Source organism: Glandiceps talaboti, chromosome 1, assembly GCF_964340395.1.
Source record: "Glandiceps talaboti chromosome 1, keGlaTala1.1, whole genome shotgun sequence".
NCBI classification, from domain to species: Eukaryota; Metazoa; Hemichordata; class Enteropneusta; family Spengelidae; genus Glandiceps; species Glandiceps talaboti.
In genome coordinates, this window is record NC_135549.1 from 7,014,047 (window position 1) to 7,037,967 (window position 23,921).

At 34.8% G+C, this 23,921-nt stretch overlaps 1 protein-coding gene across 6 annotated transcripts in view; it reads left to right on the forward strand.

Annotated features, from left to right (window-relative positions):
* Nucleotides 1-767: 767 nt before the first annotated feature.
* The window catches only part of LOC144440950 (inosine-5'-monophosphate dehydrogenase 1b-like), a 38,202-nt gene continuing 15,048 nt past the window's right edge, over nucleotides 768-23,921 (forward strand). For all 6 annotated transcript variants that reach the window (XM_078130450.1, XM_078130471.1, XM_078130427.1 and 3 more), the window contains exons 1-4: nucleotides 768-943; nucleotides 4,977-5,025; nucleotides 22,234-22,335; nucleotides 22,803-22,877. In XM_078130450.1, the coding sequence (XP_077986576.1) occupies nucleotides 846-943; nucleotides 4,977-5,025; nucleotides 22,234-22,335; nucleotides 22,803-22,877 (324 nt within the window). In that variant the 5' untranslated portion in view covers nucleotides 768-845. The remainder of the gene's footprint in view (nucleotides 944-4,976; nucleotides 5,026-22,233; nucleotides 22,336-22,802; nucleotides 22,878-23,921) is intronic.

A 23,921-nucleotide genomic window follows, 5' to 3' on the forward strand; every position in this document is an offset into this window, starting at 1 on the left:
TCATTTGCATAATTAACGAAACTTACCATGTAAGTTGTAACTTGAGCTTATAGTAATTAAATATTTCACGAAATGTGTGTTGGAATTAATCGAAAGAGTTTGTCCTTACATTCAGTTTTACATCATTTAAAAAAAAATATGTCATTGTGCCAGTTTGTGGTTCAACCTAAGCTTACAACACATGCAACTGAAAAATTCGGCATCCTATTAAAATCGTACTATTTTGAGCCAAACATGTCAATGACATTCATAATACCATTTTTTACAGGCTAAGCTTCTCTTAGCAGACATCCTCTAAATACTGCTTTGTTTAGTATGTTTTGGGTACTCAACCATTCTAGACGGTTTTCAATATGCCTTCCATAAATTATATGATGAGTCCCGGATTCGAGTAGTTGTAGTTGGTTATCACTGCACCCCGGCTAGTTAAATGTAACACCTTGGAGTAATTATACTGACTTATAATACTCCAAGCTACATCATTGTATCACCAATCACTGCCTCCTGATCTCGACTAATTTATGACTGGGAAACTGATAAATCGTGTTATTTTTTGCTTAGAATTCAACAAATGTATTTTTTTTCTTCAGTAGGTTGTCAATAATTAATTACGTTCTCAAGAAACAATACGCTACATGACAGTATACATTTTTGTGACAGATTCATGTGCTGCACTAAGCGTATTCGATTCATTGAACGATTGGTTATGCAAATTAGGGTTTATCCCGCCTCTTCCGTCATACACTCTTCTCAAGCTTCCCCACACATTGAACAGCGCCATTTTCACGTGGACTGGCGAGGCAGTCGTGAATGTTTATCGTCTCTCTCCTCTGATATCTTCCAGCATGGCGGACTACCTGATCAGTGGGGGAACAGGGTATGTTCCAGAAGACGGAATGACCGGTGCGGTACTGTTTAACTGTGGAGACGGATTAACCTACAAGTAAGTCAGCGCTGACATGCGCTTTGTCTAATAGTCTTTTCCATATGTGAACGTTGAATGGGGACAACACATGGTCGGAACAGTACTGGCCATGCCGTCATTCACACTGTACCATGTGTACTCAGAGAGTGTCAGGTAGGGGGAGAACTTGGGGCAGCGAACACTGTGTAGTGTCTGGTAAAGCGAAAAATAACCTCACACACTAGACTAGTTAAAAGGGGAACGTTATTTGTCTTTTAGTTAAAATTACAAATTTGAATTTCTCACACATGCGCTTGGTGATTCAAGCCAAGGGGGCACATGTGGATGTAACAAGTATGACGTGACTTATATCTCGACGAAGAAAATTTAGTAATTTTGTCAGGAGCAAAATTATTTTTTACATCAGTAACAGTTATGTGGAAATGTCACTAACAAAAGAAATGCCCTACAGTACTAAAATTGCGTGAGATGATGATTTGCAGCAACTTGCAAGGTTTCTCGATTACCAGGTTACCTCATGCATATGACATCCCAGGAAGACACTTGTAAGATTTCGATCATTTGCTGTACTTTCCAATTTCCTTAGCCCTGTAACAAATTAGCTCTCAATAATTTTCTCTTGTTGTAAACGTATGGAATTATAGAATATCTTTCATTCAAGATTTGTGTGACTTTCTGAGGTCAGTGTTACAACCTTGAGAGCTTTCAAATTTATTTCAATTGACTCATACTCTTTCATAGTCATAACAAAACACTTGTGAAGTTGTAAGGCCATCAGGAGCAAAGCAAAATATTTACAACACAGGCCATATTACATGTAAGATCGATCGTAAATATTGGCATTTCACATGTGTAAACAAATATTAATTGTGTATTTTGAAAACAAATATGTGTAGATGGGGTGTTAATATTTTTGTATGGATGGTAAATATGCAATATGTAATTAATGTCTGCATATAGTAGAAATGTATCATGCTATAACTGTCAAGGAATCATAATTGCCAAAAATTGTGGTAATTTTTATCCAAAAAATATATTCATTACTTTACAAGTGATGCACTGTCTGCATCATAAAATTAAAAATTCAATTTCAGACATCGGCTCGACCTTGCCAAGATAGAAGAAGCAGACAACCATGTATGGCATAACACTTATTAACAGAGTGCTGTATATAACAAGGGGTTTTAGTAACTTACAAAAAATTAACAGATTGTAGGTTACCTACAAATTATCTGCCTAAAAGACTGTCTGCTGGTTTTTGTTGAGCTACATGCACTTCTTCAACTCACAGCACCATGGCCACGCAATGCTCTCCCCAGGCCTATTTAGAGTATTTAAAGCAAGTTAACATGATTTCTTGAAAACAAAGTGAAATAATTTGCATAACTATGATGTTGTTATGCAGATATCCTGTCATTCTGTCTTTTTTTCTGAAGTGTTTTTGATATTTTTAGAAGTTGGAGGTATGTAAGGATTACCTAAAACATTAAACTGAGACATGAACTGAGAGAGTCTGTGTGCAAAAAATTGCCATCTAAGATCAGTCTAAAATTATCAATCTGAGACTAGTCACAGTTTGCAAAAAGTCATGATCAAAGGAGGTATAATTTAATGGTATCTAAAAAGGGTATCTGCAAACTCAAAAATGATATCTGTGATCCAGTTGTACGACAGGTTGCAGTTTTTGTCTGTGCTTGGGTGCACAATATAACTGCAACATGACCTCTCTACTGATCGAATACAATGCGGTAGATAGAGCAAAGTACCATTACAGTCCATCTGTAGCTTGGAATCCATGCGGATGTGGATTTTTAAATTTTCCCTGCACACCGAGATGGGAAAACGAAAATTTAAAATCCCCATTCACATGGATTCCAGGCTAGTCCATCCCTCTCCCGGGACCACTCTATCATATCATCCACAAGTGAATTGTTGTAATTCTGCAGTGGAAATATTGTATATTGCATGGCGAAATGTCGTCTAGTGCTCTCCTTCATCGAATGATCTCAAGATAAAATCTTGAAAACTCTTCTCTTTTTTTTGCGAACTGAGACCAGTCTCAGATTGATGTTTTTGCTATCTAAGACTGGTCTCAAATCACAACTTTTTTGCGAACTAAGACTGGTCTCAGATTAATGTTTTTTGCCCTCTGAGATTGGTCTCTGATCATGATTGTTTGCAAATTGTGACTGGTCTCATACCAGCTTTTTTTTGCCATCTGAAACTGGCAAACTGTGACCAGATGGCGATTTTTGCCTTCTGAAATTGGTCTCAGATGACAATTTTTTGCAAACTGAGACTCTCTCAGTTCATGGTTTCAGTTTAACCGTTTTAGGTACCCTTACATACCTCGAGTTTGGGCATCTTGGAAAGGAAAAGGGGATATCTGGTAAAGCCTGCTGCATATATTTCGTCTAGTTCCTGACAACCACCTTCTTCCGATTTTACACTACGTTATCCTCACACATGTCTAGGCAATGTCGTTACTCTCGCACAGAATTCTGTGCTCCCCTTACAGCGTTCATATAAATGTGATGACGCCGCGTCCCCACGTGATTTTAGTTTCAGGAGAGGGAGGTGGAGGTGGAGTTCGGTTGGACATTTGCATATCATATCAGTCCTAGAAAGGTCAACAATGTTTGACCTTTGATTTCCCACAATGCATGGTCAACAAACAAAATGACGGTCCCTTGTATGAGGAGTTTTTCGGAAGAAATAACAATCTCAATCCCTAAGTTATTATGTGCTGAATTCCAGCAATAGTCAAAACAGCTGAACCAAATGAATATTAATGAGCGATGGTGACAGCCTGTCAATTTTTAATGATTACTAATGACATGCCCTGTTTATGCTTCACCCAGCATGGAACTTAACCACGTAATGCCTAGATTAACGACATTGACTAGACGTACAAATGTAATGTATGAAGATAATGTAGTATGTAAAATCGAAATACGGTCGTCAGGAACTAGACTAGTATATATTTCTATACCTTGTTATTTGTGTGGTGAAACACCTGAGGATCTTGGCTGGATTTTTACCTGCATTAGGTGCAATAGTTCAGTAGAGGATAACAAATGAACTCTTAGTTAGGCATCAGATTGGGTGGTCAATATGCAAATAAAACTGATTATTATTAAATTCATAACATTATTTTGTCAAAATATTTTACCATTTTTAAGCCTCCTGTATGTTTCCATGGAAACAGCTATCCTATTTTACCCAATTTGTGTTACATTGGTTAGCACCAACTCAAACATCAAAAGCAAGGAAATCTTTTTAATAAATATTATTTTTTTCCATGTTTTATCTCAAAATGTGGAAAATTATCCATATATTATGGTGATTTTGGTTACCATGGCAATGGATGTTCATAAAATGACCCCATTTTTAACTTACCATAATAAACTAGCCTACTTAGGGTAGTTAATATTAAAATAAACTTGATTATTATTAAAATTATTATTATTACTATATAATATTTAATTATTCAAATTATTATAGGTAGGGCTACCTCCATGGTAGCACTATGAAAATAAGGCCAATATAAAGTGAAAAAAATGTTCTTTTATTGACAATGTATTTTAGTGCCATGCATTTACTTTAAATACATGTATAGTGAAAAAATTTCCATTTCTTGATTGATATTAAGAAATATTTGCATGTGGCAGGGGTACAAAGCAGATTCCACAAAAGTAAAATTATTTTTGTCAGATGAGAACTCATTCAAGTCATTCAAAAAACCCCACCCCCAAACGAAAGGAATTATGTTTCTTATCCTACACTGAACTATTGATCTTGCCTGTACATATGTCCTGACAGATCTAGTCAACATAGATTGCCATATTCTTTGATATTGCGAATCGAACAATGCCTGAAGAGAAGTAGAATCCATTTCCACTCCCTACCGAACAAAAGATCCTTCTTGTATAAAGATATATGTACATTTTTATACAATGTATTCTTTGTGATCTATTCAGTCTTATCAGATGTCATGATATTTGTACCAAGCTTATTAACATTGACATATCATTTCATTCTTTTTTTGTAGCGATTTCCTCATCTTGCCTGGTTTTATAGATTTTACTTCCGATGAAGTGGTGAGTAGCTAATGAGAATTAGATGTTATCTCCCAATATTTTCCTGAATTCAGGTGAGGCAAATATGAGTGACATAAGGGGCCTTTTGACTACAAATGGAAGACGATTGAAGTAGTGACAAACCCCTTATCTTACAAGTACTTTCCTTTCCTGAGTGAAGGAAAATATAGGAGAATTATTATTATGTTCCTTTGCAAACTTGATTTCATGGTAAATGAGTAAATAATGCTGATACTGGACATTTTGACTTGGAGTTTGAACACCAGAGAACCAATGACATAAACATGTGTTGTTGAAGAAGGAACAGAAAATCAAACCTGTGTGTGAATATAATTAGACATTATAACCCAATTTTTGTCTTTGTTCAGTCAAGGAAAATACTTGACCCAAGGGTCACTCTGAGTGGCTAGATGAGTAGTGACAAACCCTTTGGTCACAAGTATTTTATGACTGAATAAAACAAAATGTTAGGGAATAATAGAGTTATGCCTCCTCCAGCATAATTTATGAAAAGTCAGGAACAATAGTAGTGATTAGGCATGTTTTGACTTGTATTTCAAGCACTGCAGGACCATTGACATAGACACAGTTTGTTGTGACGGAGAGTGACCAGGGTATATAATCCATACTTTCTGTTCAAAGACAATAACTTGGCTTGTACATGATATAAATGTCTTTACTGTAACTTGGATTGTGTATGATATAAATAGTGTAACTGTGTTCAAACCTATCAGTAATATGTGTCCATCTGTGCAGTGCTGAGTATGTGCACAGAGGTTTCATGGCATATACCAGTGACCTCGTAATGTGGGATTAACAACCACAAGGTTAATGAACAGGTTATTACTAAGCAACAGCATGATTTGGTAAATGGTCATATAGTGTGTGGCATTTCTACCCATGAGATTGTTCATCGGGGCAGGTAACTTGCATCAAATATAGCACACTCTGATAATATATAGACTTATCTCATATACACTATAATCTCAGCAGATATGTATTATTTCATAAATGCATATGTTCCTACTATTCTGTGTTTCAGCATGCATGCATGCATGTAATGATATTCGTTGTTGTTCTCACATACATATACCCATGTTTATTATTTTTCACTCGGCAGGATATATGTTAAGGTATAGTTTTGTGGCCATGCTTTTCTGTAAAATGAGATGGCAAGACCTACATTTAGTAAGTGTGGTGAATTGATATGGTCTTATACTATTGTTCTAATCTTTTCGAATGCAAAAGATTTCTAAAAATAAAAGATTACTCCAGCAACCCAATCTCCTCAGCTTTCAAATGTTTGTAATTTGCAGTTGTGAAATGCAGTAGCACAAAATGGAATTCATAGCTCTCTTTCTTGTTGTATTTACATAGTTATTACGTATGTGGAATTGTAATGTGTACTATTTATATTAAATCACTGCAAATCAGTGTGCCTTCCAAGCCAATTTATCATGCCACTGACATTTAGCAAATTCGTGTGACACGCACAAAGTTGGTGTTCCAATTCCTTTATATGTGGTACCATGAAAAAAAGCCATTTTTCACCATTTTTGTGTGATAACAAACCATCTTTTATTAGAGGAAATACTTACAAGTGCTTTATAGATAGAAATTATTCAGTTAATACATGTACAAGGCATTCTCAGAATTGATAGTGTTTTTCATATAAAGGTGGTTGAAGTGGGTAAAATCTACCTGAATACCTTCTCATTTTACCTGGGTTTCGTATGATTCCACGAATTGTGAACATGCTAATAATATACATATAATATACATGGTGTGGTGAATTTGTAGTTTGATAAGTTATTCCTAGGTTTTGATGTGAAGCTTCAACTACAGAGCGATAATATAACACTTTGTTAAAGCAGGTCTTGAGGAGCGTAGCAGTTTTGGTAATGAAAAAGACTTGGGGTGTAAAATATTCAAATTTTACAATCTTTATTTCAATGTTTTGGTTATACAAAGAAAGTTTTCTTCAGGATACTAGAATATTTTCAAAAATGTATTCCTAAAACCAATTTACTGAACATGATGTTATAGTCTAAAAGTGTTTTTCAGTAAACTTGGGATTGACATAATTATTACTGTCTGAAATGTGGAAAAAGACAAGATATGGAACTTTATAAATAAGTCATACCATTTGAATGATTTTACCTTTAAAATTGTATGATTTAGAGCTTTGAAAGTCTGCTTGAGGTTAATATTTATATCTTTAAAGTTCAATGTCAGATTGAGATAGATTTGAAAGTACTTGTAAGTCTTCATCTAGATACAAGACTGAATATCTGTTAAATTCATTTTGAAATGCATCTTACAGGTTTTTTGTTAAATTAACACTGGGTTTGAGGTATATTTTCCAAAATTGTACACACACACACACACACACACACACACACACATGCACGCTCGCACACACGCACACACACACATGCACACACGCACACACACACACACACACACACACACACACACACACACACACACACACTCTGCTGCTGCTTAGAAAATAAACAAGTGCTGTTAGCTTTAAATCATGCCTTCAAGATGTTTGCCATTCATCATGACTTCACAAATTGCCATTACCTGTCAAATTCCAGACGGCTTCAACTTGAAATGAATACAAGATGAATGAAGGTATAAGCCAATAGCTTTCTGTGTGTATACATTTGATGTCCACAAAGCAATTCTGATATTATATTGATTGCTGGTAAAGGTATTGATGAGAAACTTGCAGGTGTTAAGATTGATGATGTCATCACTTAAAAACAAGATGGTGTGAAAAACAAACACCTAGGTAGGTTTTTATAGACGTAAGCATTTTGCTATGTTTTGAAATATATTACACGATCGAATGTAAAAGAGCACCAATTGTTAAGGTAGTGAATGAGTGTTTGGAATGTCAATTCATGAAAGTGGTCATGTTGAAAAAATGGAATGAAATAAGACATATATTAGAATTAGATCAATAGAAGAAAATCTGGGAATTCATTGAAGATGAATTGATGGGGTGGAATGGTAGGAGAGGGGAGGTCCACATGAAAGTATGCATAGCAAGACTGGTGTTTTGTTATCAGTTGATTGTGAAGCAGGGAGGAGGGGAGGGGAGAGGAAAGGAGAGGGGAGGGGAAAGGAGAGGGGAGGGGAAAGGAGAGGGGAGGGGGTATTTCCCCATCACATCAGCACCCCTATCAGTGCATTGTGACATTGTTGTTTAGATACTATATTGTGTTCAGTAGTCTATTTGCCCTGGACTACTGCTAATTTGATAATCTAGTGATATTGAGTGGTCTATTTGTCCTGGACTACTGCTAATTTGATAATCTAGTGATATTGAGTGGTCTATTTGCCCTGGACTACTGCTAATTTGATAATCTAGAAATGGTGTTCAGTAGTCTATTTGCCCTGGACTATTGCTAATTTAGGAGGCTAGAAATGATATTTAGTGGTCTATTTGCCCTGGACTACTGCTAATTTGATAATCTAGAAATGATGTTCGGTAGTCTATTTGCCCTGGACTACTGCTAATTTGATAATCTAGAAATGATGTTCGGTAGTCTATTTGCCCTGGACTACTGCTAATTTGATAATCTAGTGATATTGAGTGGTCTATTTGTCCTGGACTACTGCTAATTTGATAATCTAGTGATATTGAGTGGTCTATTTGCCCTGGACTACTGCTAATTTGATAATCTAGAAATGGTGTTCAGTAGTCTATTTGCCCTGGACTATTGCTAATTTAGGAGGCTAGAAATGATATTTAGTGGTCTATTTGCCCTGGACTACTGCTAATTTGATAATCTAGAAATGATGTTCGGTAGTCTATTTGCCCTGGACTACTGCTAATTTGATAATCTAGAAATGATGTTCAGTAGTCTATTTGCCCTGGACTAATTCTAATTTTGAACCCTATCTAAAGTAGGAAACTGTCGTCGGTGTCAGTCAAATTCAGCAAAATATATAGTATTACTGTCAATGATGTAAAGGTGTGTTTAACCATGTAAATGCTAGTGCTGATGTTGAAGTCTACCTATTGTGTGCAGTTGTCCTTACCTTACATTTCTCACTATTACACCAATCAAAATCAATGGCTTCCATGGAAATGGATGAATTTTTATGACTCTGGTTCATTTATATTAGTATAAATAACATCAGTGCTAGCCTGACAGCAGTCATCATTATTATTCTATGTATACCTCTGCTATTTTACAATGATAGGCAAAGCTGATAGGTCCAATTTTAGCTTTGTAATGAGCTCTCTAATCGCAATCGCCAGCTATAGCAAAGATCAAGGTACATGGGTGATGAAAATTTTACGTGTTAACTGGTGGTCTAAATCTTCAGGGAATATATATATATTTGTGTGCAATATCAGTCTTTGATATTTGTTTCTAGTCTTTCAAGTTCAGTTTTATTATAGTGCACAGTAGCCTAGAATTCATGATGGCTAGTACATGTATTTATAGCATTTTAGATTTCAAGGAAATGTATTAATACAATGACCAAGCCACAAGCCATACACACACCAACCCCTGGGGCCTCCTACCATACATGTGCTCCTTACTGCAAGAATTACAAAATGGGAATAAAAATAAAAATATCTCCTATTAAATAATATTGATTTTGAAAACCTAGATCCAGTCAGTTGGTACAGATTCTCAGTACAAAGACCATGTGTTGAACGATTTAATCACAATTTTTTTGTTGTGATATATTTTTTAGTGCATTTCAGTTAGTAATTGGTAAAACCTCAAATTTTGTTGGAAAGGATCAGTCTGAATTCATATCAAGTTAAAACAGTTCATGCTCTTGTCATATTGGATTAGGACTGAGAGTCGACTCAACGTCAGCCCTCTAGTCTCTTTTTACTAGTATAGATGTTTGTAGGTTAGTGAGACTAATTTCTGAACTGCTAGAGCACATACAAGAACTGTCATATTTTGTGCATTTTGACCAATTATTCAGTATGGTTTGTTCAGTCAATTGAACATGTGCCGTCACTTATAAATGACAGTTATTTGTCACGATACCAATCCCTGAATGAAGAAACTTCAGTTTGTTCCAGGATTTATAACCTAATTTGAAGTCTGAAATTATCAATAGATATAACGGCTTTGTACAGGAGCGATTTGATTCATTCTATTCATAGGCATCGAAAACTGAACATAGCATAATATTTCAATAGGGAAGGTTTTTCTCGACAAATATCAGCAATGTTTTGCCTTTATGTTCTCTGAAGTCAATCAAAAACGAAGATTTATTAACACTTCAGTCTCTTGGTTATATTGCCAAGATGTGTTCACATTAGTTGTAATGACAGTGTCAACATCCATCTTTATTCTGTAGTCTTTTCATGTACTAACATTGTGGAAATTTGCCTCAGAAAGCTATGATTGTAAAGTTATTACATGTGCAACATGTTTTTGTCTGCACAACAAAATGTGCAATAAGGAGGTATTTTTGTACGCTTAGTATATAGTAAGAGCTTGTCTGTCAGTCAGTTCTACCATGTCTTTATTCAATAATTTACAAATCAGTGATATTTCCTCAGTTCCTTCATTTTAAAATGACCAACCAATATGTTTAAGAACCATCAAATGAATGTATTTTATTACTAGCTTAGAAATTTTTATTGTATAGCAACTGCAGCAGGCTTGACTAATAAATGGTAAGTGTCTGTAGATGTTCCTCGAGGTAAATTTTAATCCCAGAACAGAAATTATATAGCTAGACTGCTCTATGCTTTTCATCAGACTTGTTCATGTATGTAGCGTCTAAAAAAAAACACTTTGCTTTGTTACGTCTTCTGTAGAAATTGTTGAATACGGTGGAAAAAAATGAATGTAAAGATTAAATGCTATGCTGCTAGGATATAGAATATTGTGTGGTCAGGAAATAACATGATATTAACATTTGCATCAGTCATTCAGCCTTCATAAACCTTATAAATAACCAGAGTGTAAAATGACCAACTTTACTTGAATGGATAAATTACATTGTTTTCTGTATAGTATCTCAAACAACATTGCAAAGAGCTGTACTGAATGTCTAGAAAATGAGATATTTTGTCTCACCAGAAATATTCAAATGTTGCATTTGTGTATTACCTTCGTGTTCTATCCCCTGTTGAGATTTTGGAAAATATGAAAGTTTACATTAATGTTTTTTTAAATGAACATATGCTAAACCATGTAGAGATTGATTTGACATTCCATATAACCATGCTTTTCAACAATGTTTTTATTCTTGAACACCCCCCCCCCCCCCCCCCCCCCACTTCCTGCAATACATTGCGAACTTGGAAAATTTCTTACCTACAATGTAGTAACAGCTTGAAATATCAATTTCTCTGCCTGTTGTTGACAAACATTTTGGACAGCTAATTTTCACAAACGTTTGCCCACATGCACAAATGCGTTCCATTTCGTAGCATTTTTCAAACCATTTTCCCATCGGCATATTACATTATAAATACCACCACATGTCAACACATAAACATTGAACCTTTAGAATTGTAAGTTTAATGTTGACAGGCACGTTCCTAATTAGAACAGGCATTTTTGTGAGATTTCTTCTAAGTCCAGTGGACGGGTAAATTTCAATTTGTGTTTCAACCCTAAATACCTATTTCCCTTGCATTGATTACAACTGAAAGATAACTGAGCCTGCTTTTGCCTTTCAAGCAAGATATTTTCAATGACAAAATTACTAAGCTCTTATTTTCTGTGTGTGGACTGTTAACCGTGATTGATTGTAAATTTGAAAAATATCAGAATTCTGTTTCATGTACTGATGTAAAGACATGTACTCACTAGAATAGTGTAAAATAAGGGTAAGAGGTTTAGCCATTCAAAAAGAGAACACAGCTGTTTAATAAAAGAAGATTAACATTTGTCTACAGTTTCTATTAGTTTCTAGTTTAATTTCATCAGAAAACTAAAAAATGAAATAAGACTGATTAATCCTTTTTGAAAATAAACTGTTTTATTTATTGATGTGTTGTACAGTAGAACTACTGATATTGTCATTCGCCATTAAGTGGTTGCATTTCAGTTCAAAGGGAGTGTAATATTAAGGCCTAGAAGGTTGTTTGCAGCAGTAAATCAAATCTGGCAGAATTATAAAATAGCAATTATAATGGAGGTGAATTTCTAAGTTTTTTAGCACCCTGTAGGTGCAAACATTACTACTTTGTTCTGATTCACTTAGGATTTCAGTAAAAAAGGGATTGTACATTATCAGGACATATAAATTGCAAATTTGATTTTATGTTGTTACTACAGTATCTAATAATGATACACAGTCTTGTCACAGAAGAGGGGCAAAAACTCCATCTTATAAATGGGATTGTCTTTGAAAGTATCTGGGTGGAAGCATATCGTTTCTATCTTTTGTACCCCAAAAAATTGTCATAGTTGTATAAGAGCTTAAATGCTAGAGCATTATGGCTAGTCACTGCAGGTCATATATAGATGGTTGCCATAGTAACAGTATGGTCTTAGGTCACAAGATGGCTGCCAGTCTTCAGTGATCATTTCATTGAAGAAGCTTGGATTTGTAATGCCTATAAACTAGAGATTCATATAATTTAAACAATATTTAATTAGAATTGATTTTAAGCTTATTTCAGAAACGTGGATCCACACTAATTTCCAGAAAGTATCACACACTTGATAAACATTTTACATTATTGGAGAAATAACAATTTCAACATTTCTTACAGAGTACAAACAAACAAACAAACATACTTTATTTTGATATCACCAAATCTTTTTCGGTATTGTACATGTATATTTGTTACACTGAACAGCTACAGTTGCATGTAGCAAAGTTAAATAAATATATATTTTTTTAAGACGAGACCAAATAAACCACTAATTTGAACCTTTGATTGAAATGCTGTATATGTACATGACTGTATTTGGATATTTGCAACACTGTATAATAATACAGTGATGTACCTGTTTTTACAATGTAGTTCCATATCATAAACAAACATTTAGTTAAGCGACGAAAAAACAACCAGATTTTTGCTGTGTTTTGTTTGTGTCTGGATATTTGCAATACTGTATGATATTACAGTACAGTACTATACCCATTGCAGTATACGCATCATGTCATAATGTAAAACAAATATTTAGTTAGGAGACCAGCAATCCACCAAACCTTAGCAATTTTGTAAGTGTATAATACAGTGATATTTTACGGTACTGGTATATTGTACAATGTACCATGAAGTTGCTGTTATTGAGTTACTTACGTCGTACCGTACCGTACCATATTGAGAAAAGAATCATATTTGAAGTTTGACCTATATTTAAATATAGGGATTCGTATCAACACTGTCAACAGTCATCTATGTCAAAATCCAGTTGAAATGGATACCAAACCATGCATTATTTATGAATGAGCACATATGTGTCGCCGTTTTTCTAGTATAAAGATGTTTACATGTTTTGACAACATGACGAATATGTGAATTTGTTGGTCTGTCACTTCTAAACGTGGGGCTCAATTTTTAAAACAATTATCCCCCCCCCCTCCTCATTTTTCCACCGCATTCCCAGTCATTTTTCAGTTTTATTGTCAATGTACATGTATGTTTGAAATAACTTAATATGTCTCTGATATTGTCATTTTCATGTGTGTATTTAATACTGACTTTCACATGCTCATTCCATTCAGATCTGTAAAGAAACATAGCCAGTGAAAGTCTTTCAGTTTTTTACATGTAGGTGTTTCCATGTCCAAAAACTATATCATGGAGCAGAGATACTGAATACAGCCTTGCCACTTAGGTCAATCAACAACCCTGTGTACATGTATATAGTACACTTGAATGGGGAGTTCAGCAGAGTGCTTAACTTGTGGGGTTACATTAATATGGTTTCAAAAAGTGTAATAAAGTGCAAATACAGACAACTTGTGATTTAGATTTTTTAGCCAGTCAAGATGTGTGACATGATTCATAGGATGTTTTGTATGGACAGCAAACAAGTTATCTCAAAAATGTATGGAAAGTAGAATTGCATGTTTTACCCAACATGCATTGCAGTGTTTATTATTGAACCCCCTAGCTGTACGGAAAAGTGCTATTCTATATAATAGTGAGTATGTGATTATGGTTAAGTACATTAACTCATGAAATATGTAAAGACGAAAAAAAACAACTGAAATCTCATAACTTTGAAATCAAGATGAAGTCCTGTGGGATTAAGTAAGCAAATTGGCTAGCCACATATTTATCATCAATGTATGCTTGATTCAGCTGCGGTCTGCAGATTTTTCCGATAGTATTATAAATGTAAAATCCTTAGGAGGATTGCGTTTCTTCTGACAGTTGAAAAGAGATCTAATGACAGACTCTTATATTTGAATATGAATAATCATGAATAAAATGAAAGAGAAATTCCAAACAATGTCATCATGTGCAATTAATCCTGGAAGACGAACTCTTATTATTAATGGTCAATACAGCTGATGAAAGAGTTTCCGACTGTTGGTAGCGATAAATGAATGACTACCCAACGTCTATTCCCTACTGCTGCAGGAAAGCATGCTGTTATAATTACATTGTGGTGTATGAATATGAGGTGATTACTGCATTAAGTATTACCAAGAAGAAATGATTAAAATGGTGATGAATATGTAAGGCTAAACGTAGCATACATGTACATATAGGAATGGCAGTATCAAATTATGAATGGTTTCAATTTTATGACGATTGATTTGAAATTATCAGATAGTGTAGTTGGGTTTTTAAATGAAAGATAGCCTACACAACCATACATGTACATATAAGTGTTCATACAACCATATAGGGATAAAAAAGACCATGGACTCTTAGGGAAATTTTCAAGTTATGTTTGGAACAAAAGTTCCAATTGAATACTATGGTTTACCAACTCAGATGAATTTCCATTTGAAGACTATGGACTGTTAGAGATTTTTACAGTTTGGATTTGTGCTAGTTTACTTAGTGGTCTTGCATATTTTCCATTCAGTTGTTGCCATGTAGTGATCTCATCCATTCATTCTCCTCCTCCTGTACACGTGATCTATTAGTCTCCTTTATCTGTAGATGTAGTCAATACTTCAATGAATCCTTGAATGATCCTTGCGAGCTTTTGAAACTGTCATTCATATCTGCAATCTGAGATGTCAGTTGGTTTTCTCAACCAAACACTGACCTTCGGTTATTAAAGAAAACTAAACATCATGTTAGGGACGATCGCACAATGTCGCACGAGCTCAATAAATGAACTTCGTTCGTTTAGGCCAAAACCCGCTTCCCCTAAACGAACGTACACAAGTGCAACTGCTAGTTTAAATATGATATATAACCATCCAATCTGATGGGGTGAAAGTGGCTACATGTCTTTATTTACCTCTATTTCCATCAATACTTCACCATGGAATAAAGATACCAAGTTGGAAAGCCTTTCTTTAACATTGCCACTGGGGTTTTTACTTGGCTGCCTATTTTTCTGATAAAGTCTTTTGGAATCAAATGAGTACATCTCAAAGTGATACTGTGCTCACACAGTTTTTGAAGGTGGCAATTAGTGACCAGCTACCTCTGAGTCTCTTGTACCTTCATAGAATGGTTTCATAACCCCCCCCCCCCCCCCCATATACATTGTGTGACGGAGTTCACTAGTATCCATACAAAGTATCCCATTTGAAAACTTCCATCAAATTCTACATTTAAGTCTTTCAAAGTAGGTGGCAGCATGTGCATGCCGTCAAAAGTGCAAATATATCTCACTTCCTTTTCATTGAGTGGCTTCAAACCACCCACGATATATCGCTCAGTACATGTAAAAAGTATATCGTTATGAAAACTGATATGAACGATGCTGGTGATGAGTTAATAGCCAGTCTGGTGTTATTGTATAATGTTAATACCATGCTAACTTGTGTTACCACAGAGCTGGCCCAATACTTGCCCAGTAAAAAAAATGATTTTTGAGCTGTACTATGATGTGTCCCCATTATTGGGAATGTGACTCCAACAAATCGATGTATTTTCATGAACGTTTGGTCTTGTAGCCTTCCAACAAATCTTACATTCAGGCAGTACCACTTTTTAGTAAACAAACAGCATTTGTTTATTAGCTGAATTTATACATGGATGAATAATAAGTCAATCCTCTCTCTGCCAGGGGGTATTTGTTTACAAAAAAAACTATAAGTTGAGCAAAACAGAATTACTAGATGGACCTCTGAGAGCAATTTGATTTATTCCTCGGAGAAAGTAATGCCAAATCAAAATAAAATTCTCTGTCCTCATTAGTGAAAGTCTAACCCAAAGACTTCACTGCCTCTCAGACAACTTGTTTATTTTTTGTTCAGGGTGATATAATGGATGAGCTGATAAGTGACAGTGTTATGTCAGATGTACCTAAATATAGTATATATCAACAAATAATAACAACCACGTGTGTGTGTTGTTGTCGTTGTTGTTGTCGTCGTCGTCGTCGTCGTCGTCGTCGTCGTCGTTGTTGTTGTTGTTGTTGTTGTTGTTGTTGTGAAATAATGGTATGATTTAGAATACAGGTAAAATAGCCTTGTTGAAAAAAACAAAAACAACCCTGTTTTGATACATGTATGATGTAACAATGCCACACTAGCACTTAGGGATGATTGTGCAATGGCGATGTCACAGGACCTCAATAAGCAAACTTTGTCTGTGGGGTGGGGGTGTCTGCATCAATATGATTGCTTAGCTTCATTTTCGCATTTACCAAATTAAAACTTTCACACCTACCTTCAATGATAGTATGTTGTGTATTTACCACAGAGATGTTGATCAGGTGCATTAAACGAGGTGGGAAAGCTGGTAAAATTTACATTGTTGCCGTAATATTTTGTTTAGGAACAGTGGAAGACTTCAGAATTCAAGTTGATTTTATCTTCTACTCCCATGATTAACTAAAAAAGTCGCACCATTTTCTTGTAGTCAAGTTCTAACAGGTGGTTTGGAATGATGTACAAAAGTTGTATCATTGAAAATCAAAATTGTAGCAAAAACATGCTTGTCACTGTTCTATTTTATCAACCAACACTGTATTCTTAAGTAACATGAAAAAGAAGCTTTTAAACATTTGTGCCCCAATAATTTACCTGCATTCAACAGTGCAAAATATGAGTGACATACATGTAAGGGGCCTTGACAGTTTGAGGTGAAAATAAGTAATGAACAATTCTTATGTCACAAATACTTTCTGGTTGAGTGAAGAAAATATTGCAGAATATAATAATTATACCTGAATAAACAGATGGTAAGAAAAAAAGAAGGAAAGTTATGGTGATTGTGATTATTTTATTCTTATTTCAAGTACTGCAAACCTATATATGTACATGTATGTTGTCATGAATAATCATGGTATAAATACTGTATTTTCTGATCAAACATGTACAACTTGGCTTGCGCATTGAGTAGACTCTAAATTTATGTATGTATTATAACCAAATTGATACATTTCATATCAATTTAGCACTGAAATATATTGCCAAACTTTCTTTGTGGCATTAGCTTTGGGGCGATTGCACAATGTCACACAACCTCAGTATGAAAGTGGACTTTGTTCTTTAAGGGGATGCTTGTCTGGCGTCAATGCGATTGCTGAACTTCATTTTCGCACTTCTAACCAAATGAATTTGCCCTAAACAAATGATGTTCTTTTTTGAGTTTGTGCGACATTGTGCGATCATCCCTCAAAATCTATATTTCTCACAGATGTCCCAAAAACTGGAGATGTAATTCCCAGAATTCTACAACCATCGTAATTTCCTCAAATTAAAGGTTTACCATTGTAGAGGAAAAAGTTATTCTTTGGGGTATGTCCAACACAGTTTTGACCTCATAGATGGTGTTCAAACTGTGAACCAGTTGTACATGGATGTTGTCGGCATGGATGAAGTCAGCATACAAGACCTCCTCATCGATGTAATACAGTTGAATTGTTCTTTAATGAGTTTGATGAATGCTTCCCCACAAAGAGAGTTGTATTGACAACTTCATGCAGAATATAACATGAATGACCATCATTTCCTGTGTTTCTAGTACTGATTAATAACAATTGATTTCACCCTTGTCATGTTCTCCCGATAATTACTGGTACTGTTATCTATAAGGGATTACGTATAAAATTGACACCAAGCCAATCTAATTTTGAGAGAAATTGACAGTTGGTCACTTTGAATCTTGAAGACTGTGTACTCCGTTTCACCATAAAATGTATATCACTCTCTAGAATTACATTATTGTAAAGTGATGTATTCTAAGAACAACTTCAAGGGTCTCTGTGAATAATTCCAAGAAATGTTACTTCGTTATCTTGCCTTTGCAGCTGCCAGTTTCAAAATTGACCTTTCCAAAGAGTGATATTGATTTGTGTATTGCATATGTATCGTAGTTGGTTATGCGAAGGATAAGTCATTTTGATAACTGGAAGTCTATTGAATACAGCATGACTTTGTGTTTTATCAAATGTATCGATTAACCAGGCTGGCCATAAATGAAGTCCAGAGTTTTGAATGAGAATTTCGCACATCTGATACATGCTTTCATTATGCACTCAGAAGATATTGAACGTAGTTGAAATTCACACATTCATGATCGTTTCCTGTTTATTTTCCATTCTAAGGAATATTTGGCAATGTGTGAAGTGAAAATCTGGAGATGTTTTCCAAGCTTTCAAATCTCATTGTTGACATTTACAAAAGAGGGAATGCTTCACTATCATGATGTCTCAGTGTTACAGCTTTGTGAATATACCGAGTTGTTTTCATTGAATGTATTTGTAAAGAAAGGAAATAAGTCTTTTCCTTGACAAACCTGAAACTTTATATACACTGCAGTATTACATTCAACTATTGAGCCACAGGCAGAGTACAGGAAAGTGTGCTGACAAGCTGGTTCGAATTGTATCCCAGATTTTCATGTTTATGTAACTTGAAAGCAATGTATAAACTATGGCTGTGGGTTTCAATATATTTTCAATAGAAATAACCTTCAATCACAAACAATCTCTTCCACAGATACCCTGGTTTAAAAAGTAAAACCCCCAGTGCCCTCAAGTGAAACACAAACTGATTTGTTGTGTATGAAAATGATGAAAACTGTTTATTGTTGTTTTTTTGTAAGTCACGACATAGAAATTTGAAGGGATAGAGAATACGTAATAGATAGTCAACGAGTTCGGGAGGGTTATGTGCCGATAAACGAGGGGGCATAGCACCCCCCGAGTTTTTGGCACATAACCCTACCGAAAGAGTTGTCTATCTTACTTATACTATGGCGTGATTGGCTCAAACGGATCTTTTTCACAATTTTGTGTAATTTGTTGCATGCAAATTGAGTGGTGAGCGTAATATAGGTCACACCTCTAAGAAAGAATGGGTTATGGCTCCACATAACCAACCAAAATCAAGGCCTCTGATTGGCCAAGTCGGTCTAGCAATAGTATAAAACATTTTGGTATGTCACAAGAAATTGATGTGTGTCAATGGCATGTCAATTAGCCTAAAAGGACACAGTGTATATATTATGTTTTTGAAGAAATTGTAAGAAACTCATCGCATTGTGTAATGTTTCATTCAAGTGATTTTCTGTGTGTTGTGTATTCCACTCATCAAGGTACATTTTTCAAAACCTGCTGGTGTTGTCCTTTGGGATGTTTTGTGTGTGAATATAGAGTATACTGGTTCCTTTGAGTGTGAATGACTATCACATTAAAGTTATTTTGAAAGGTAAAATATTAGTTTTGTGAAAAGAGGCTAGTAAGATAAAAAGTACATGTAATACCCTTCTGACATGTGTAATTGCCTTGAAAAAGCTAAATTTCAGAATGAAATTGCATTTTCACGATTAGAACATCTTGGGACCAGCAATGAACTTTAATGATATTGTAGTCATGAATGAATTCCTATCTGTATGGTTGTTGTTACACAGATTTGAGTGTGTTCTAAGTTGATAATGTAGGTGTCAACTAACCCTCATTCAGAAACCTCCAGGTATTTGCTGAATATGCATGATGCCCATCAGACTAAACAAACCAGCTGGGGAGTTCATTGTGCATGTTCATTTTAAGCTAAATTATCACCTATTTGCAGGTACATGTATTTAAAGGTGTTTTCAGAAAATTATAGGTAAACCTACAATTTGAAGAGTACTGCATGTACTAAGATGAATAGGATTAAAACTCACTCCAAAGATTTATATGCAATCTTTAATATTGAAGTATCATGTAAATTTTCAGGGTTCCTGTATAATGTGATATCATATCATATAATTTCCAGGGGATTTAAATCACAGCTTTCATTTAAGATTCATGTAAAAGTTTGTGAAATGAATTATATTGGTAAAATCCTAATCAACATTTGAATCTTGGCATGTGTGGATTTCATTAAAGCATTATTTGTAGTTCACAGTTTCACAGTTAAAAAGTATGGTATGGTATCTACATGTAATAGATACACAGTTACAGTGTTTGTGCTAAGGTTGCAATCCAGATAACAAATGGGGGAACAATCTGGTAAACTTCCATCTTTGCTTGTACCCTCATTTTGTTGGGGATTCTGGTAATGGGGAAAATCTGGTAAACTTCCATCTTTGCTTGTACCTTAGCTTTAGTGGGGACTCTAGTAACAGAGGGGGAAAAGTGTTGACTTTTTTAATGAGGAACTCTGGTAAAACTTGCTTTGATTTCCAAATCATATAGCAGAATTTCATTGGGATCTCTAATGAAAAAAAAGCATGGAAACTCATATAGGTTTTACCTTCCCATTGCCTTTAAGAGAAACACAGAGTTGATTCATAGATTAAGTGCAATATTGCACATTAGTGATAAGAACATGGGAGATAGATACCCTGGAGAATGTTAGTAAGGATAAGTCTAGAAAGAAAGAAATGAAATTGGTGAAAACATTATTGATATCAAATGTAATCTTGTTCAGACTTCTACTACAATATGTACTAATGATAACTACAGGCTTGTGAAATCAAGAAAGAATTCGGATACTACATATATCTTTATTATTTCAGCATTGACATTTATATTTTAGTCTGTCTACATTTTTTTCAATTTGTGGTAGAACCCCCTCTGATGAAGAGTCCAAAAAGATGAAATTGATATTGCAAGTGATATTTCTTGATAGGCTGTTATTGTTTGTGATATTTTAATCTCATTGTCTAATTTAGTAGTATGACAACCCCATCCTGTGTGAGTGCAAGTGTGGCATACTCAGGATATGTGCAAGAGTACTTGCAGTGTTCTCTGTGGCAGTACTTTCATAAGCGTAGTAAGTGAAAGTGCAACAGAAAACACTGCAAGCATGAGTACAAAGTACCCGAGTACCCATACTGACACTCACATGGAATGGGGATCTGTCATACTTCTACTAAATTAGATTTTGATTAGAATTAAAAATTAAATTTTCTGTAGAACGATCCATGATCACATCCTCATTTGCGTACCATTTGCATGCAGGTATGCAATAATGTTTTCGGTATTGCACTGCAGTGTAAATACCACTAGTGTGTGTTTGTGTGCACACCATCGCAAGTAATCTTTGGTACATATGTAATAATATTGTATTATGTTACACTGAATTCAATTTGGGAAAGCTTGCTGGTGATTACTGTATGCAAAAAATCCAATCATGAGACATAATGAGGTTTGTTTTTAATGAATACCTAAAAATAGATATAGTTAGGGATGGAGAGTTAAAGAATAGTGCATTGTTGCACTATTCCACTTCTTTTCTAGAATAAAGAAAATAACACTGCTAGGATGAATACATTGTAATCCTGTTTGCAATCATTCTGTAATTTGATATATATATTATATATATGAATGTTATTATTTTGCACTCATCAATAGAAAGAAATATAATACTGTTTTATCCATTATCAAATTATTATCAGCGCTTTGCCGCAGATTTAATACAAAATATGAATTCTAATACCCTGTTTTATTACCAAATTATTATTAACATAACTGTTTACTACTTATTTTTGCAATGGCTTTAGGAAAGAGTCAATATTTTGGTAAAAACAGAATATCTGAACTTTTCAGTTTAATTTTCGATGACACCTAAAAATCTTGCAAACAAAAGTATTTTTCACTCTGGACATTATTTCTAGTGAGGAAATTTGAATGAACAATACTGACTGACTTTCTTGTGATTTGTTAACAGGATTTGACCTCTGCTTTGACAAGGAAGATTACATTGAAGACACCTTTAGTGTCATCTCCCATGGATACAGTAACAGAAGCAGATATGGCTATTGGCATGGCTGTAAGTATCATTTGTGTAGTATATTCCCATCGTGCATCATTCAAAATGGCTGCCCGTGTGATTTGGTGACACTTGTACATTCTCGAACTTAGAAGGTGTCATGATGTTGTAGATAGCACCCTCCGCATGGAGAATGCGCATAGTATATGGAATGCGCATGTGTAGTCTTTGTGCCGCAATGCATCCTTGGGTAAAAGAACCCCAAAAAATCACAAAGTGTATAGGACGTGCATGCGTACTAGTAATTGGAAATGCAAGTGAAAAGTAAAAGCAAAAGACTTAGTCTTGATTGTCTTTTTGACAGTATGGTTTATTTTAACATTACTCTAGAATTTCAATTCATTCATTTGACGTTATAATAAATTCCTTGTGTTTTACAAAGACACAGACATAGTTCATCATACAACTGCTTTCTCATTTTATGAATTCTTCTCTACATTTACTTTCAACTTCTACTTTTTCAACAGTTACAAGGTGGTATTGGCATAGTTCATCATAACTGCACTCCAGAATTTCAAGCAAATGAGGTCAGAAAGGTCAAAGTAAGTATGAAGACCTAATCAATTGACTCAGTGTTTTGAAATCATTGTGACTTGGTGGTAAGCACCGAAAGGTGACATTGAGAAAAACTGACATGTGTTATCAATCAAATCATGGAGATTGAAATGAGTACTTTTGGAAGGAATGATGGACTTTTAGGTTTGTAATACTCCCCTGATGTTGCCAAGGATAGTTAGTGTTTAAGGCTCTATCTTGGTATGTGATGCTACAAAGATGTTTTGCTTTCTTGAGCATTATTAATCACATGTATTGCCATGAAAATGTGTCAGTCTGTCTGCCTGCCTGCCTGCCTGTCTGTCTGTCTGTCTGTCTGTCTGTCTGTCTGTCTGTCTGTCTGTCTGTCTGTCTGTCTGCCTGTCTCTGTCTGTCTGCACTCCTTGGCCTCCAGCTTATTTATGTATCTGTCTCTGTCCTATCCATCCAAATCTGTCTGTCTATAGATCTGCCTGCCTATCACCATTTGTTTGTGTTTGCTGTCTGTCTGCGTATATAATTCTGAATGAGATCAAACCAAGACTTGCTAACTGATAGAGATCTTTTCTGACAGCACCTGGTTGAGTTTGAAATGAATGATATCCTTTCACCTCCTTTAATTGCATACATTCAGCATGTCACTATTGATCATGTATATGTCTAGTGTACAGTGTGATGTACATGATTCAATATATGCATATCTCCTATCAGTCATGTATTCAGTACACCTCCAAATTCTATGGAGAATTCTAGAAAGGATACAGATACATAAGTGGCCATCAAAGGAAGGATTCTATTTGCTTAGGGAATAACAATGATATGCAAATATTTGTGTTTGTTTTTATGAGAAAAATGAATATTTCAATGATAATAATATTATAACAATTATTTATTTCAATTAATTATTTCAACTATAACAATATTTCATTATAGGTCAAGTTGTGATAAATTTCCAAACTACATTATAGATTTTTTTCAATTTGACAATTTTCAAATTTTTTTGTAGCAAAAGTTAAACATTTCATGTTTTTATTTTTTAATTTGATAGAAAT